This window comes from Schistocerca piceifrons, chromosome 8, assembly GCF_021461385.2.
Source record: "Schistocerca piceifrons isolate TAMUIC-IGC-003096 chromosome 8, iqSchPice1.1, whole genome shotgun sequence".
NCBI classification, from domain to species: Eukaryota; Metazoa; Arthropoda; class Insecta; order Orthoptera; family Acrididae; genus Schistocerca; species Schistocerca piceifrons.
Window position 1 is genome coordinate 272302565 of NC_060145.1, and position 17154 is coordinate 272319718.

At 43.0% G+C, this 17154-nt stretch overlaps 1 protein-coding gene across 1 annotated transcript in view; it reads left to right on the plus strand.

The window, feature by feature from the left end:
• The window catches only part of LOC124712262, a 55818-nt gene extending 40539 nt beyond the window's left edge, over positions 1-15279 (plus strand). Inside the window, exons 3-4 of the mRNA XM_047242557.1 lie at positions 2263-2470; positions 14432-15279. Of these exons, the coding sequence (XP_047098513.1) occupies positions 2263-2470; positions 14432-14694 (471 nt within the window). The 3' untranslated portion in view covers positions 14695-15279. The remainder of the gene's footprint in view (positions 1-2262; positions 2471-14431) is intronic.
• The last annotated feature ends 1875 nt before the right edge of the window (positions 15280-17154 follow it).

The window sequence follows — 17154 nt, forward strand, 5'->3', positions numbered from 1 at the left end:
AGTCCTGGGGTTGGGCCAGTGTGTGTTGAACAAAGGTACTCCACTAGACAGTGCTCACCAGGTCTACGCCGTTCGCGCAAACGATCGTTAGTTGCATGCAGGCATAATTTGCTTTCATCGCTGAAGACCACGGCGCGCCATTCCATCTTCCAAGTTGTCCTCTGACAGCACCAGTGCAGCCTTGCACGTCGATGCTGTGGCGTGTGTGGTAGACTGGCTAGAAGTGCACGTCCACGTAGTCCCACTGCTAATAACCGATTAACAACAGCTCGTGTTGAAACACGTGGGCTCACTTGCCCTGTTATCTGTGCTGTGGAAAGTGTCCTTACATTACAACAATCCTGGCGGGCGTCTGCGCTGCGTGGGCGTCTTCTAGAACCTCGTCTGTGTGCATGAGAATGTTCACGTTATCACTGATACGAGCATCGTTGAGCAAATGACACGGCACGTCCAACGTGTGTGTCAATTCTCCAAAAGGAGTATCCAGCCACTCGGAAGGCCACAGTATAACCCCTTTCAAACTCGCTCAGCTGGCTGTAGGAAGTGGGAGAGCGTCTGTGTGGCATGGTTGCCTGCTTGCTTGAAACGTTTGCACCAGAATGAGCCTTCTGATAGTGAACATTCCCTATTAAAGGATAGACACAGATGGTGCTCCGGCAGTTATGCCACTATGCTATCTCTTGGTGGACGGCCGGCCGTTGTGGCCAAACGGTTCTACGCGCTTCAGTCCGGAATGGCGCTGCTGCTACGGTGGCAGGTTCGAATCCTGCCTCGAGCATGGATCTGTGTGATGTCCTTAGGTTAGTTAGGTTTAAGTGGTTCTAGGTCTAGGGGACTGATGACCTCAGATGTTAAGTCCCATAGTGCTTAGAGCCATTTGAACCATCCTGGCGGACAGCGTTGAAACCATTATCAGTACATCTACTTCCAGAATGAGTTTTTCACTCTGCAGCGGAGTGTGTGCTGATATGAAACTTCCTGGCAGATTAAAACGATGTGCCAGACCGAGACTCGAACTCGGGACTTTTACCTTTCGCGGGCAAGTTCTCTACCATCTGAGCTACCCAAGCACTACTCACACTCCGTCCTCACAGCTTGTACCTCGCCTCCTACCTTCCAAACTTTACAGAAGCTCTCCTGCGAACCTTGCAGGACTATCACTCCTGAAAGAAAGGATATTGCGGAGACATGGTTTAGCCACAGCCTGGAGGATGTTTCCAGAATGAGACTTTCACTCTGCAGCGGAGTGTGCGCTGATATGAAACTTCCTGGCAGATTAAAACTGTGTGCCGGACCGAGACTCGAACTAGGGACCTTTGCCTTTCGCGGGCAAGTGCTCTATCATCTGAGCTACCCGACCACGACTCACGACTCAGGCAAAGGTCCCGAGTACGAGTCTCGGCCCGGCACACAGTTTTAATCTACCAGGAAGTTTCAGTACATGTACTGTCCCCCATGTGGCGGGTCAAAATCGACGTTGGCTTTTCAGATGTACTAGTTTTTTTTCAGCACTATACATTTTAGCCAGCTTAGACACACAGTCTCCCTCTCCCTCTCCCTCTGCCGGCCTGAGTGGCCGTGCGGTTCTAGGCGCTCCAGTCTGGAACCGAGCGACCGCTACGTCGCAGGTTCGAATCCTGCCTCGGGCATGGATGTGTGTGATGTCCTTAGGTTAGTTAGGTTTAATTAGTTCTAAGTTCTAGGCGACTGATGACCTCAGAAGTTAAGTCGCATAGTGCTCAGAGCCATTTGAACCGTTTGAACCTCTCCCTCTCTCTCTCTCTCTCTCTCCCTCTCCCTCCCTCCCTCCCTCTCCCTCTCCCACTCTCCCCTCTTCCCCTCTTTCTCGAGACCCCCCCCCTCCCACACACAAAATACTTAGGTGCACTTGGCTGGTGACGACGAGCCTGCAGTGACTCGAAAACTACATGCTGGTACAACAACTCTTATGAAATTCAAAAATCGACTGGTTGCATGTCTTACCTACACATAGCGCCGAACTTCGGAAGAGACAGCTCGTAAAGTCTCGAGTTAATGAATCGCGCTGACAGTTGTGTGTACATTGGTTTGAAACTTCCTGGAAGATTAAAACTGTGTGAAGGATATCGACTCAAACTCGAAACCTTGCACTTCAAGGTTCGAGGCCCCAGTGTGGGGAAGACTGTCAGTTTACAATGAAATGTTAATTTGTTTATTCTTTAATGGCACACAAGTGCCAGGGCAAGGTCGCTAACGGCAGCACGTGGCTCCCCCTGTGCGCAGGCCCCGTCGCTGTTGTTCGTGCCGCTCCTGGTGTCCGCGCTGTGTGCGCCGACCTGGGGGCGCTTCGTGGCCGCCGACGGCTCGCTGACGACCACCACCACGGAGGGCCCGCCACAGCCGTACAGCTTCGTCTACGTGGCCGGCCGCTACCCCGGACACATCGACCGCACCCACAACGAGGAGAGCGACGGCTCCGGCGTCGTCAGGGGTCAGTAACCATTATTTCTTTTTCTTTCTCGTGTGAATCCACAACACGTTACTACGACGGCTATCGCCGTGAAATGGAAACCACAGGAAACGTAAATAATTGGTCAAGTGCGGGTAGGACGCGCGAATTCTGTGCAAAGTTAATTTTATAGTTCATCGATCCTCGGAATCGAGAATCCCAATGGTTTTCGCCTGTTATCGGTATCGATACTGGCAAGATATTGAAACCGGGAATTGCAAGATTGTATCAAATTCTCTACAGTAGTTCCTCAGACTGGCCCGTACGTAAAAGAGAAGCGAGGAGGGGAGTTAAATTTACATGTGTAGAGAGAGATGATTTAATAAAACATTTTCATTTACTTACTACAACATGACTGTAATATACACTCATGCTCATAAATTAAGGATAATTGCAGAATGTGGTGCCACACAACGTGGCACTACCCAAAACTGGCGCTAATAGCATGGGCACATAGGGAACACACACGACACAGATCTGTAAGTCCACGGTATTGGTGATAAGTTGAGAAAACCGTCCCGAAACACATGTGCTACAAAACGCCACTATTTCCTGCGCATGTACCCCGACATCAATACGGGATATGATCACCATGCACACGTACACAGGCCGCACAACGGGTTTGCATACTCTGGATCAGGTGGTCGAACAGCTGCTGGGGTATAGCCTCCCATTCTTGCACCAGTGCCTGTCGGAGCTCCTGAAGTGTCCTAGGGGTTTGAAGATGTGCCCGATGGGATTTAGGTCTGGAGAACAGGCAGGCCACTCTATTCGCCTGATATTTTCTGTTTCAAGGTACTCTCCCACGATGGCAGATCGATGGGGCCGTGTGTTATCATCCATCAGGAGGAAGGTGGGACCCACTGCACCCCTGAAAAGTCGGGCATACTGGTGCAAAATGACGATACACCTGAGCAGTTACAATTCCTCTGTCAAAGACATGCAGGGGTGTACGTGCACCAATCACAATCCCACCCCACACCATCAAACCACGACGTCCATTCAGATCCCTTTCAACGTCATTAAGAGGTTGGTGTCTGGTTCCTGGTTCACGCCAGATGAAAACCCAGCGAGAATCACTGTTCAGACTATACCTGGACTCGTCCGTGAACATAACCTGGGACCACTGTTCCATTGACCATATACTGTGTTCTTGACACCACGCTTTACGGGTTCTCCTGTGATCAGGGGTCAGTGGAATGCACCTTGCAGGTCTCCGGGCGAATAAATTAAGTCTGATCAGTCGTCTGTAGACTGTGTGTCTGGAGACAACTGTTCCAGTGGCTTCGGTAAGGTCCCGAGCAACGCTACTTGCAGTACTCCGTGGCAGTCTGCGGGCACTGATGGTGAGATATCGGTCTTCTTGTGGTGTTGTACACTGTCGACGTCCCGTACTGTAGCGCCTGGACACGTTTCCTGCCTGCTGGAATCGTTGCCATAATCTTGAGATCACAAAGTGTTTGACCAGCCTCCAGTCACCCTAGTATTCTACCTCTCATAACGTCGTCAATATGTGTTCTTTGAACCATTTCCAACACACAGTCACCATTAGCACGTCTAAAAACGTCTGCACACTTATTCGCTGCACCGTTCTTTGACATGCAGCAACACAACTCTGCGTATGTGGACTGCTGCCAGCGCCACCGTGCGACGACGGCAGGTCAAATGCACGGCAGGTCATACCCTGAGGTGATTTAAACTCGCGAACTCCCCACCAGAGCATTCACCGTGTATCGGCATTAGCCTTAATTTATGAGCATGAGTGTATATATTATGTTTCGATGCAGCAATGTTCGTCTATTATGTTTTTGACGGATGATGAAAGACATGTATGTTCAAATAGCAAACATACTTTTGATGTAATACAATTACAATTTAACAAGTTTAAGATATTTTGCTTTACTTGTACTGTGAAACTTTGCTTCTTGCCAAATTTCATGATTCTAGTTCAAAGGGAAGCACCCTGCAGGTTTTGATGAGTGAGTTTTCGATTATCGAAATATCTGACGTAAATGACTGTATCTTTTAACTGAACTGACTTAGAGACTTGAAAATTTTCAACCGCCAAGGGACTTCAGACATTAATATGTGGCATAAATTTGAGCTTGTTACGTTTACCCGTTTCTGGGAAAAGGGGCTCTTTACAGTCCAACAGACCGACAGACAGACAACAAAACGGTTCTGTAAGTGTTCTGTTTTTGTAGATTGAGGCACGGAACCCTAGAAATGTTTCATCTGCAACATTTAGCTACACCTTCCACCTACTTTTATACATAGTCGCTACTCAGACGTAGAAGGGAACATTTTCAAGTGTAGATAAACGTTCTTGATGATACTTGGCGGGTGTATAGAGGGGGCAAAATAACACTATATGTATTTTTTGCGTGTCTAGTATTGTTTTTAAAAGGTAAAACACACCATTTTGGAATGTTAGGTTCGGAGGGAATACCTTCAGAACGGCGATATATAAAAATGTATTTGGTATAAAGGTCGATATGTAATAGTTCATGAAAACTGTATAATCAACTTTTATAATGATTTGAAATTTTGTGCTATACCATACCAATTTATTTTGCAAAATGGAAACTTCTTTTACAACAAAAGTTAAAGAAACTTTTGAGCCACATACGTCCACGTGTAATAAAGCTGGGGTCTAGAATAGCATTTTTGGAAAATAAGCTGTACACAGTGCACTGTCAGAATTTTCAACATATCTCTTTAAAATATCTAAACATGTGTTAGTGTTTTAATTTTTTATTTGTTTTGTATTTAACTGTCATTTTTACATTCTTGTTCTTTTTTGGTTCTTTAGTTCACCGTTTCGCAAACGTGTATTTCGTTAATTAAAAATAATAAGTAACCAATCATTAAGTTGCAAAATCATTACAATAATCGTAATACGTAAATAAATGCTTGAAACATAGATTTTTCTTTTTTGCAAATATAATTAAAATAAATAATTTGAATGGTAATGAATGTTCACATATTTTAATTAGGTGTGCTGAAAATACTCCGACAGCACGTTGTGTACAGCTTATTTACCAGAAGTGGTAGTCCAGAAACGAGCTTTATTACACGTGAACAAATGTGGCTGAAAAGATACTTTATGTTGTAGCAAAAGCTTTCATTTTTCGAAATAAATTGATGGTGGTGGTACATTGCAAAATTTCAAATTATTAAAAAATTGATTATATAGTTTTCAACAACGTTAATTACATACACATGTATGAAAAACATTTTTATATGTTTCCGTTTCGAAGATATTCGTCTAAACATAATGTGCCAAATTACCTTTCAGGATGTATTCTACCCCCTAAAAATGAAACTAACACAAACAAAAAACACGTATTGCATTCTTTTGACCCCTCTACACATCGCCAAATTTCATCAAGATCGTTTATTTACACTTGGGAATGTTTCCTTCTTAGACATTTATCGCAGCTTGGTACCAAATTTTAACACCCTCGTCATAGAAGCAGCTGCCCGCCAGTTCTCCATGCTGATCTGCAGCTCGTTGTCTGAGCCAAAATGCTGTCCTCGTAGATAGCGGTTCATGTGAGCAAGGAGTTGAAAATGAGAGGGATCCAGGTCCGGGCTGTATGGTGGATGATCGAACACTCCAGTTAAAATACTGCACGAACGTCATTGTCGCAGCTGCAGTGTGCGGTCGATCATTGTCATGAAGAAGTGCCTGGTGACAATATTCCTCTTCGCTTGTTCTGAATTGCCCTTCGTAGTCAGTTTTCTCGAATCGCCTGATCCACTCGTTGAACAAGATCATCGGTTGACACTCGCTTCCTTCTCTGTCCGCCTGCGTCGTGAACGTCTGCATGTCGCGCTTCAAAGCTGCACTCCACTGTCACACGTGACAATTACGTTACGTGGACTGCATGAAATCGGGCGGATACTGTCAGGATGCAGAGATCTAACGACAGCACGCACTTCACACTTCGCAGGAGACACTATTGTTCTAGACATCTCTATGTTCTCACTGTGTGCTCAGAACAGAAAAGCGTTACATGACGCAATGGACTGGCGTACTAGAACCATTCTGCAACGCATCTGCGCAAAGCGTCATTGCGTTTTCACTGTGGTTTTAGTTTAGCGACCGATTGGACCTTGGAGAGAAAAAAAAGATTAGCTCTCATATAATCAGCACACCACACAAACAGGCAGCATTACGCTAATCCCGTGTAACACCGCTTCGAGTCTTGATTAAGGTCTCAGATCGGCGAGGAACAGAGTCCACGAGTTTCTTCATGCATGCCATATCAGCAGAAGCCACTCACTGATGCTTAGATCCGACAAAGCCAGCAAATTCCGGGGATGATGACTGTTACTTTTCACCAGTTGTTCCAACTAGTCCCAGGCATTTTCTGTGGACATTAAGATCTGTTGATATACGAGGGCCAGTCGAGGGCAGTAGGATGCCTAAGTATTCATAAAATCAAACCTGTGAAGACGGATTTTGTCATCTCGGAAGACCGGAGTGCCTGCACAACACTCGTTATAAAGATCCGGAAGGAAAGAAAACATTTGGTCACGAAGAATGTCGAAACAAACGTTCTAGATCGTGTTAACGATAATCGAAGTGAGTAGACCCAAGTCACGATACGAAAATCACGCTCACAAAATCATAAAGTCCTGAACTACACCCGCCACCACTGCGGGTTAAACGCCTCACTGGGCTGGCGGTGCCCTCGTTGCATTGCATCGTTTGAAAAGAAGCAAAATCACGACTTGTCGGACAATAGTACACGCTTCCAGTCAGCTGCTGTCCGCTTTCTACTGACGATGTATAATTACAAGGGGCGTTCCATACTGATTTAAAGTTTATTTTTTCCCATCATTCATGGTGGATCATTTGATTCATCTCTAACAGTACATGGGAGGACGATCATTGGAAGTGTAATCCCTGAACAGTATTGCGCAATTTCCCAACTGCTGTCACTATGTGAGCATGGAGTGTGATCATCAAGAACAGTGGTGAACAATGTAGAGCGGTGTAAACACTGTGGGCATTCACAAACGATTGGTGGCAGTGTGTGGAAGTATGATTCGTCATATGATTCGTCACGAAAAGTGCTTTTGCAACACGACAGCGCTCGTCGCCATACAAACCGGAAAGCCTATCTTACCTCGCTGAAACTGGGTTCCAGGTAGTGCCACACCCATCGTATTCTCCCGGCTTGGCTCCTTCTCAATTACCACCTATTCAGGGCTATGAATAAACCTCTGCACGGAGAGGTCATTTTGCAGACTTAAGCAACTGCGAGTATATGCCCTGCGATGAGTGCGACAGACTCCAGAAAAGTGGTTCGAGAAGGACGTACGGAAGTTAATGGGGCAAAGTCAGAAGAAAACACTGGGTGTGGCTTTACCTGCAATACCATTTCAGCGATGGCAGCCGAGGTTTTCCGACACGTGTAGGGACGAGTGGTGTCGTGCTGCAAGACCAAGCTTCGTACAGTTGGGAAATTGGGCTTTAATGTCCAGTACACCAAAAGCTTTCAGTCATTATACTCGAATCTCTGTTTTCCCCTACAGTTTTTCTCCTCTACAGCTCCCTCTAATACTATGAAAGCTATTCCCTGATGTCTTCACACATGTCCTGTCATTCAATTCCTACGTCTAATCAGTGTTTTCCACATACTCCTTCCCTCGCCGAATCTGCGGAGATACCTTAAAGGTCCACCTAATTTTCAACTTCTTGACATGACACACACAACTCCAACGCTTCCATAAACTTCTTTCCCGGTTTTCTCACAGTCCGTGACTCACTTCCATAGAATGCTGTGCTTCATATGTACATTTTCACACACTTCTTCCTCAAATTAAGTCATATACTTCAGAGAAGTAAACTTTCCTCAGCAAGGAACTCCATCTTCGCCTGTGCTAGTCTGTTGCTTACATCCTCCTCGTTTCGTCCGCCGTATGTAGCAGAAATATTCCACTTATAGCAGAATTTCTCTTGCAGCAGAATTATTTCAATTCGTGTATTTTCTGGCCATCAGTTTTGATCGTATGTTTCTTTACTTTTGTCTTTATTCGGTTTACACTAGATCGATATTCTGTGCTCAATAAGCTGTTCATTTCATTCAGTAGATCCTGAAATCATTCTTCACTTTTTCTGAGGATAGCAATTCCATTAGCGAAACTTATCATTGACATCTTTTCTCCCTGAATCTTTAATCGCACTCCTGAATGTTTTTTATTTCCGTCATTACTTCTTCGATGTTCATGTGTAACAGCAGGGGAGAATATATTCCTGTCTTACACTTTTTTTCTAACTGAGCGCTTCCTTCTTCGTCTTCCATTCTTATTGTTCCGTCTTGGTTCTTGTATATATAGTACATTACTCGCCTTTCCCTATAGTTTTCTCATTATTTCAAACGTCTTGCGCCAAGCTACGTCATCAAGCGCTTTTCATAGAGCAATTAATCAATCATATGAAAGTATCTTGATTTTCGTTAAGTGATGCTTTCATTGTTAAGTACAGTGATATAAGTTCCTTAAAGACAAACTGATCGTCATGTAACAAACCTTCAATTTTCTTTTCCGTTCTCCTGTATATTGTGTGCAATGTATGTATGAGCTGTTAAGATAATTCTCGAATTTATCTACACCCGCTGTCCTCTGGATTGTGTGGTTGATAGTCTCTTGAAAGTCCGATAGTCTCCAATCTAATGTACTATACACACTGACTTGAATAATATACAGGATGTCCCATTTATCTTGACCACCCTAAATAACTGTTTGTGCTGATGCAAATTACAAAATGTTTCAAACAAATGTTCTTTAGCCGTCAGGGGACATCAATTAGCATGATTGGCTTCGTTGTAGCTTTGTTTTTTACAAAGATATGTACAGCGGTATGACTTTTTTTAAATGGCACCCTGTATTTTTTATTCGGTAGTTCATTTCCTCTCCTAAAGACCTATTTAAAAATGTATCACAGTGTACCATTCAGTGAAACACAGCATCATTAATTACATAACACAACATTGAGTTGACGCTCCCAGTGCTTAGTGCTGGTACTCGGGGTAATGGAATACATCCACCTGCTGACATTGACAGAGGACAAATGTAAACATAAGTAGAATGAACACCCGTCATTCCGACAACCATCGTCAGTTGAAGAGTTGTGTGAGTAGAATGTACACCAACGAAGAGAAGGTAGAAATGATACTCATCTATGGGGAATGTAAGTTAGCAGAACAGTAATTACAGTACTGTTTTCTTATGTACAGGTACATTTAATATGGTAGTTTAGTCCTTTTAAATACTGTAGTGTAGAGTAGACATACAGTAACGCCTGTCCTTCCTACAAACTGCATCGACATAATGTTTCTTTTATTGTTGTTGTTGAAGGTAGGCGAGATGCTACGCAGGCAGCGCAATTGCACAGAGAGCGATATCCTGACAAGGACCCACCTTCCCGACGAATGTTTTCTCATCCTGTTGCGACGCTTCAGGAAACGGGATGTTTCAACCCACGACAACGTAATCGTCATAGTACTCGAGCAGACGAAGCTGCCGAAGTTACTGTTCTCGCTTTCGTTGCTGTGAATCCACATGTGAGCACACGACAGCTTGAACACGAGATTGGCATACCTAAAACCAGTGTACATCGTATTCTTACACGTCACCGGTTTCATCCTTACCGTGTACATCTACATCAAGAACTGCATGGGAATGATTTCCAGAACCGTGTACACTTCTATCAGTGGGCACAGCTGCAAATCCTCGCCAACTTGAACTTCTTCTCCAGTGTTCTATTTACCGATGAATGTTCCTTCTCAAACAAAGGACAGGTAAATACAAGGAACATGCATTAATGGTCCAGCGACAACCCACGATTGCTTAGACTGGTGGAACATTAGCGTCAATGGAGAGTTAACATCTGGTATGGGATGCTTGGTACTACAATTATTGGCCCTTATTTCATCAATGGTAGTCTAAACGGCACAGCGTAATGCCAACTTCCTCAGACGAATTCTTCCTCCTCTTCTGGATGAAGTACCGCTTAGAACCAGAATGCTTATGTGGAATCAACACGATGGATGTCCAGCACATAATGCCTTGCGTGCACGTCGCGTTCTGAACCGAAGGTATCCTGCCAGATGGATTGGTCGAGGAGGAACAGTTATTTGGCGTGCTAGGTCTCCTGATTTAAATCCTCTGGACATTTTTCTTTGGGGATGGATTAAAGACGTTGTCGATCGCGATATTCCAACAGCTCCAGAGGACATGCAAGAACGTATCGTGCTCGCTTGTAATTCTCTTCAGCAGGCAACGCTGAGCCAGTAAATAATTCTTTCATTCATCGAGTGCAACAGTGTATCGGTGTCCAGGGTCACCACTTTGAGCACCTTTGTATGTTCTACTCCTGGAAAATGGTACAGGACAGTCAAAGTCAATTTTGTGTTATGTTTTCACTTGTTTTTCATTTGTTTTCTGACAACTCCAGCAAGTGGACGAGTTTGTGATCCCAGGCTCAAATTCAATGTTGTGTTATGTAATTAATAACGTTGTGTTTCAGTGAATGGTACATTGTGATACATTTTTAAATAGGTCTTTAGGAGAGGAAATGAATTACCAAATAAAAAATACAGGGCGCCATTTAAAAAGTCATACTGCTGTTCATATCTTCGTAAAAAGCAAAGCTACAACGAATGCAGTCATGCTGATTGATGTCCCCCTGACGGCTAAAGAACATTTGCTTGAAACATTTTGTAATTTGCATCGGGACAAACAGTTATTTAGGATGGTCAAGATAAACGGGACATCCTGTATTTTTCCAATTTCCCCGAACGATGTTTCATATTTCAAAAGAATATTGTCCCTCCTTCCTACCTTGCCAAATCGCAAGTCATTTAAATTCCATCTCTAATACTGTATCATCTATGTCTTCCACTTGGTCTTCTGTCACGTCAGCAAATAGTTCTAGCGCCCTTTAGAGGGCCTGAATGCACTATTTTCATCCATCCGCTATTTGCTCTGCGTTTGACAGTGAAGTTCCCTTTGCGCTCTTAATGCTGATGTACTCGCTGTTAATTTCTCTGAAAGTCTTTGGGTGTGTTGAATCTGCCTTTCCAACGATTATTTTCTTTTTGGTTGCTGTATATTTTCCTACAGCTATTTCACTTTATCTTCTCTGCTCCTCCTATTGACATTATTTCTAAGTGAACTATATTGCTTTATTCCCGTCTGTCCCTGAAAATTTGTGCACATCCTTCTTTCGTCGATCAGTTGAGGTATCACCCTATATTTATTCAAAGCTACCTTCCTTGTACCTATGTTTTTTTTTCCTGTCCAACTTCAGAGTGCCCTTTTTAGGGATTCCCAATCCTCTCCAACTAAACTGCCTACTCTAGTATTCATTAACGCCCTGGAACATCCGAGAACTTCAGGCACCCATAATTATTATGCAGTACTTCTGTATCTCACTTCTTTACAGTTTGATTCTTACTGACTATTCACTTGATCTTCAGCCTAATATTCTTCGTTAGTAAATTGTGACTCCTGGATACGCCTTACACTCCAGTATCTGATTTCGAAATCTCTGTCCCATCACGAAATAATCCAGTCAATATCAACCCAATATCTTCAGGTGTTTTCAAAGTGTACTTCTTCCTTTTGACATTTTTGAACAGTACATTCGCTATTACTGGCTGAAATTTATTGCAGAACTTAAAGAGTCTTTCTATTCTCTCATTCCTGCCAACGAGTTTGTATATTTTAATTCCATCTTGGGCTCCTTTCTGGCTGTTGGCAGAATGATAGTACTCCACAAGCATTCGGCTGTCGTTGATGACGATTTTTGTTCTAAATTTAAGCTGTGGTCAGAATCGACCCCTTGACCAGCTGTGTTTTAATTAGCAGTGTAAGACGTGTTGTACCTGACTCCAAATGTTCATTGCATGCAGTTTTCTTCGCGATGTCCGCTCGGAAACTGATTGACGTGGATCTGCATTCACTAGTAGCTCAGCTCCCGTCAGTTTTGAAACTGATTGTGATGACACTTGTCTCCATCCATTGTTGGTTAGGATCTTTTTATGACTACTGTTCTTATGCCGTGCTACACGGTTACGAGAATTTCACCATTCGTTGTGAACACGTTGGACATTCCGCACTGATACCGAAAATCGGGCAACTTCATTCACAATGCAGTAATGTGCACATTCATTACTGGTAGCTCCTTTCTGTCATTGTGTCATGTCTTCAAGTCGACCCATGTTACTGCGTGATACTATGCAACTAGCTGGAACACACACACATACCACATTAAGACACTTCCTTGCCATAACTTAAGCTGGGTTTACACTAGCAAGTCGCTTGCAGAAGTTATTGCTGCAAGTTATTGCTAGCCGCTTGCAGCTGTGTTTACATAGCAGTGCAAGAATTAAGCAAGATTCTTCCGCAAGTTCTTTGGCAAGAAACTTGCATCAACAACTTGCTGATACTGTTTACATATGCTTTCAGTACCATTACGAGTGTCAGCTTAAGTATAAAATGACAAGTAGGCGGGTGAGATATGCTGCAGCTCTTGTAACTGTAATGAAAAACGTGAAAAAGAAAAAGAGAAGTATTTGGGTTAGAGAGTGGGTAATGAGAAGATCGCAAAATGGTGCCTATAATAACCTTTTGCAAGAACTTAGTTTGGAGAGCATGGATACTTTTGAAAACTTTTGTAGAATGTCTTCGAATGATCTTGAGTGTTTGTTGACGTTAATAGCGCCCGTCATATCAAAACGTGACACAAACTTCCGTACTTCTATTTCAGTAAAGCAACGTTTGCTAGTCACTGTACGATTTATAGCTACAGGTGAGCTACGAATTAAATAGGCCGTTTCATTTGTTTATGTGAAACATGCAACCAAAAAAAGTTTGAATTTTGAAATCTTTTCTTTGTAGGAGACTCATACAAGTCCCTAATGTACTTGTTTCATTTTCCCGTCAGCACAATTTCTTTGATCGTACCCGATTTATGTAGAGCCATTTTTGACGTCTTGAAAAGGGAATATTATTTGAAGGTATGTGAAAACACACAATGAAATTAAATTTTTATTGAAATAAACTGCATTTTACAGAATATGCTTATAAGAATGTTTTTTTTTCTAATGCTCATAAAATTGAAAGTGACAAGCAAATTAAATAGAACATGTAATCATTACACGTCGTCTTTTTCTAGACTCCTAAAACAACAAGCGAGTGGATGCAGGTGGCAAAGGGGTTGTGTCTTCAAGTTATGCTACTTTCTCTGTATTTCTTTCACAGATGTGTCGAATATCGACGAGATTTCATTTAATGCGCTCATCTTCTTCATTCTATCCTTAAAGTCCCAGTTATGCACATTCCATATTTCAGGGTAGCTCTCCACGGCTTCAATAAAATGTTCTGTATCCTGCTTCATCCATTCCCATTTCTCCTCCATTTCTGAAATTTGTTTGCATATCATACGTAAGATGGTTGCATAAAATTAAGTCAAAACATTAAGTAAAACGTTAAATATGAGTGTTATGCAGACGACATACTTACTATAACTTGTGCTTCCTACTTGCAGGAAATAGAAATAAATCCTAAAAGCTGCAAGTTACTTGCAGATACTTTTTGCGTGGTGTGCACATTGGAAGCGGAAAACGTGCAGCAAGTCACTTCCGCAATGAATTACTGCAGTCGCAAGTCGACTTGGCGATATGTTAACACTTGCAACTCGCGCGGCAAGTTCCTCCACACAAGTAAATTGCTGCAATAACTTGCTAGTGTAAACCGAGCATTACATCACCAACGGAGGGCCAAATCACTGTCTTCTATACGAGTAGCTTTCCAAAGTGATCAATAGGCTCTTTTAAGGTGATGACTAATATTTTGTTAGGTGAGTTTTCCAGTATAGATCGTATTGTTTTGACTGTCATTGAAAGCAGTCGATGGATTTTGCAGGTTCGTTCGCCTATATCGACCCGCGGTACCAGGTGCGCACGGTTGAGTACACGGCGGACAAGCAGGGCTTCCACCCAATCGTGAGCCTGCCCGTGGCAGACACGCCGACCGTGGCGGCCGCCAAGCAGAAACACGCTGAGCAGTACGCACGCATCGCCGCCGAGCACCAGCGCATCGCCGCCGAGCGGGAAGCACTGCTACCGCAGCAGCCACAGCACGACGGCGACTACAACGCCATCGCCGGTGCGCACCAAAATTACTGAGCAGAGATAAAATTGTACCTGTCGCAGTGCAACCAACTGCTGAACCAAAAATTTTTGCTTCTATTGACATAAGGGAAATAAAACTCGTTTACAGTATAAGTATCATTATTGCTGCTAATTGTAATAATGCAGGCAAACTAAAGTATTTAATTACATTTACAATGACATTAATTTTCTTGTACTGATGTAGCTGAGTTTACAATTCGCTATTAAAATATCAACATTTCCTGCAGCTGTAGCTGACATAAATTGGTTTCCATGTAAATTATTTTTGATTTCATCCTCATGCAATGGATTTGCAAGTAAGGCTATTAAACAACGATTGTGGGCTTGGAATACTCAACAGCAACGTTAAGTGCTAAACAGTGGTTCAACATCAAATGTTTAATCGATTTCGTTGATTTAAAATACAGATTTGAAGCCTGACAGAATTGTAAAATTTTGGAAGGAAATTTTGGGTAGGAAAACATCTGGTTCACAGACATTCCATTGAAAGACGTTATATTAAGACTGTTGTACACTGACATTCTACTTATACTATAGTGATGTACTGAATTATTTTAAATTAAAGTTTACTAAACAGTTTCTTTGGCGTTTATTTTTTGAAAGAGATTAGAACAAGATGTCTATGATTCTTTACTTTACACTTTACTCACATTATCATACTACGAATTTGCGAATTTGCTTTGCTACAGACTGATGGAAGACAGTGGTTCTAGTCATCGTCACTGATGCTCTTCCTTTCTTTATCTTAGCAACTGACTGAAAAAATCTACATTTTTTCCTCAAAAACATTTATTCAAAGACACGGAGACAAGGAAAACGTAGAGAATGCTCCTAGTGGTAATAATTTGAAATGGGGCATTTGTATTGTAGTGTGTTGCATGTTAACCGGGAGCTTAGAAACGACAGAGAGGCTCCATCCCTCCTGCAGTCGCAATGGTCCACAACCCCATGATGACTACGGCAGTCCATTTCACCCCTCCGCCGCAACACACCGAACCACTCTTTCAGAGTTATTGTGCGGTTTGGCCCCCAGTGGACGTTCCCAGGGAATGTCTCACACCAGAAAAGTGCAACCCCTATGTTTGCATGGTAGAGTAATGGTGGTGTACGCATATGTGGAGAACTTGTTTGTGCAGCAATCCCCGACATAGTGTAGCTGAGGTGGAATAAGGGGAACCAGCTTGCATTCGCTGAGGCAGATGGAAAACCACCTAAAAACCATCCATAGACTGGCCAGCTCACCAGACCTCGACACAAGCCCACCAGGCGGATTTGTGCCAGCGACTAGGCGCTCTATCCCAGTGCAGAAAGCCGTGAGTTAGATCGCACGCCTAACCGGGCAGGCGAAATGGAGCATACTAACATTCTTAACATTTCTACGAATCATCAGTAAATGGTATTTGCATTCCATCCAAGACAGTAATGTGTGGTTCTCCATTTCTATGAAAACAGTACGCAGACAGCTCCAAATTATGTCACTGCTGTTAATACTAATAAGCAATTTACAGTGGCACTATAAATTATGTATGAGTCTGTGCTAGCTGTTTGGCTTATAATTTATTCCAGTCTTCTGTAATCCTTCAGCAACATAAAATCTGAAATTTAAGTACAGGTCTGGGAACAAGGTAACACTTAGACAGTAATTCGGTTTGTACAGTAATTTATTAATAACAGTTCAACACTTTATGCCTTTTGGTCAACAACTGTCTTCAGAATCTATGATATAAAATCAAAGCCAAATATGAGAATAAAATAGGTAATTCTTATGAAGATGCATATGTGTGTGCATAGATAAAACAGTATGGCACTTACTGAAGCACCAAAGAAACTGGTATAGGCATGCGTATTCAAATACAGAAATACGCATATGTAAACAGGTAGAATACTGCACTGTGATCGTAAGTGCCGTATAAGAGAAGTGCTGCTGCAATGGCAGGTTATCAAGATTTAAGTGAGTTCAGACGTGGTGTTACAGTCGCTGCACAAGCGATGGGACACAGCATCTCCGAGGTAACAATAAATTGGAGATTTTCCCTTACAACCATTTCGGGAGTGTACCGCGAATATCAGGAATCTTGTAAAACATCAAATCTTCGACATCGCTACGGCTGGAATAAGATCTTGCATGAACAGGACCAATAACGACTGAAGAGAATCGTTCAACGAGACAAAAGTGCAACCCTTCCGCAAATTGCTGCAGATTTCAGTATGGGGCTATCAACAAGTGTAAGCGTGCGAACTATTCAACAAAACATAATATGAGCTTTTGGAGCTGAAGGCCCACACATGTAGCATTGATGACTGCACAACACAAAGCTTTACACCTCGCCTGGGCCCATCAACACCGCCATTGGACTGTTGATGACTGGAAATATGTTGCCTGATCGGACGAGTCTCATTTCAAATTGTATCAAGCAGATGGATGTGTATAGGTATGGAGACAACCTCATGAAT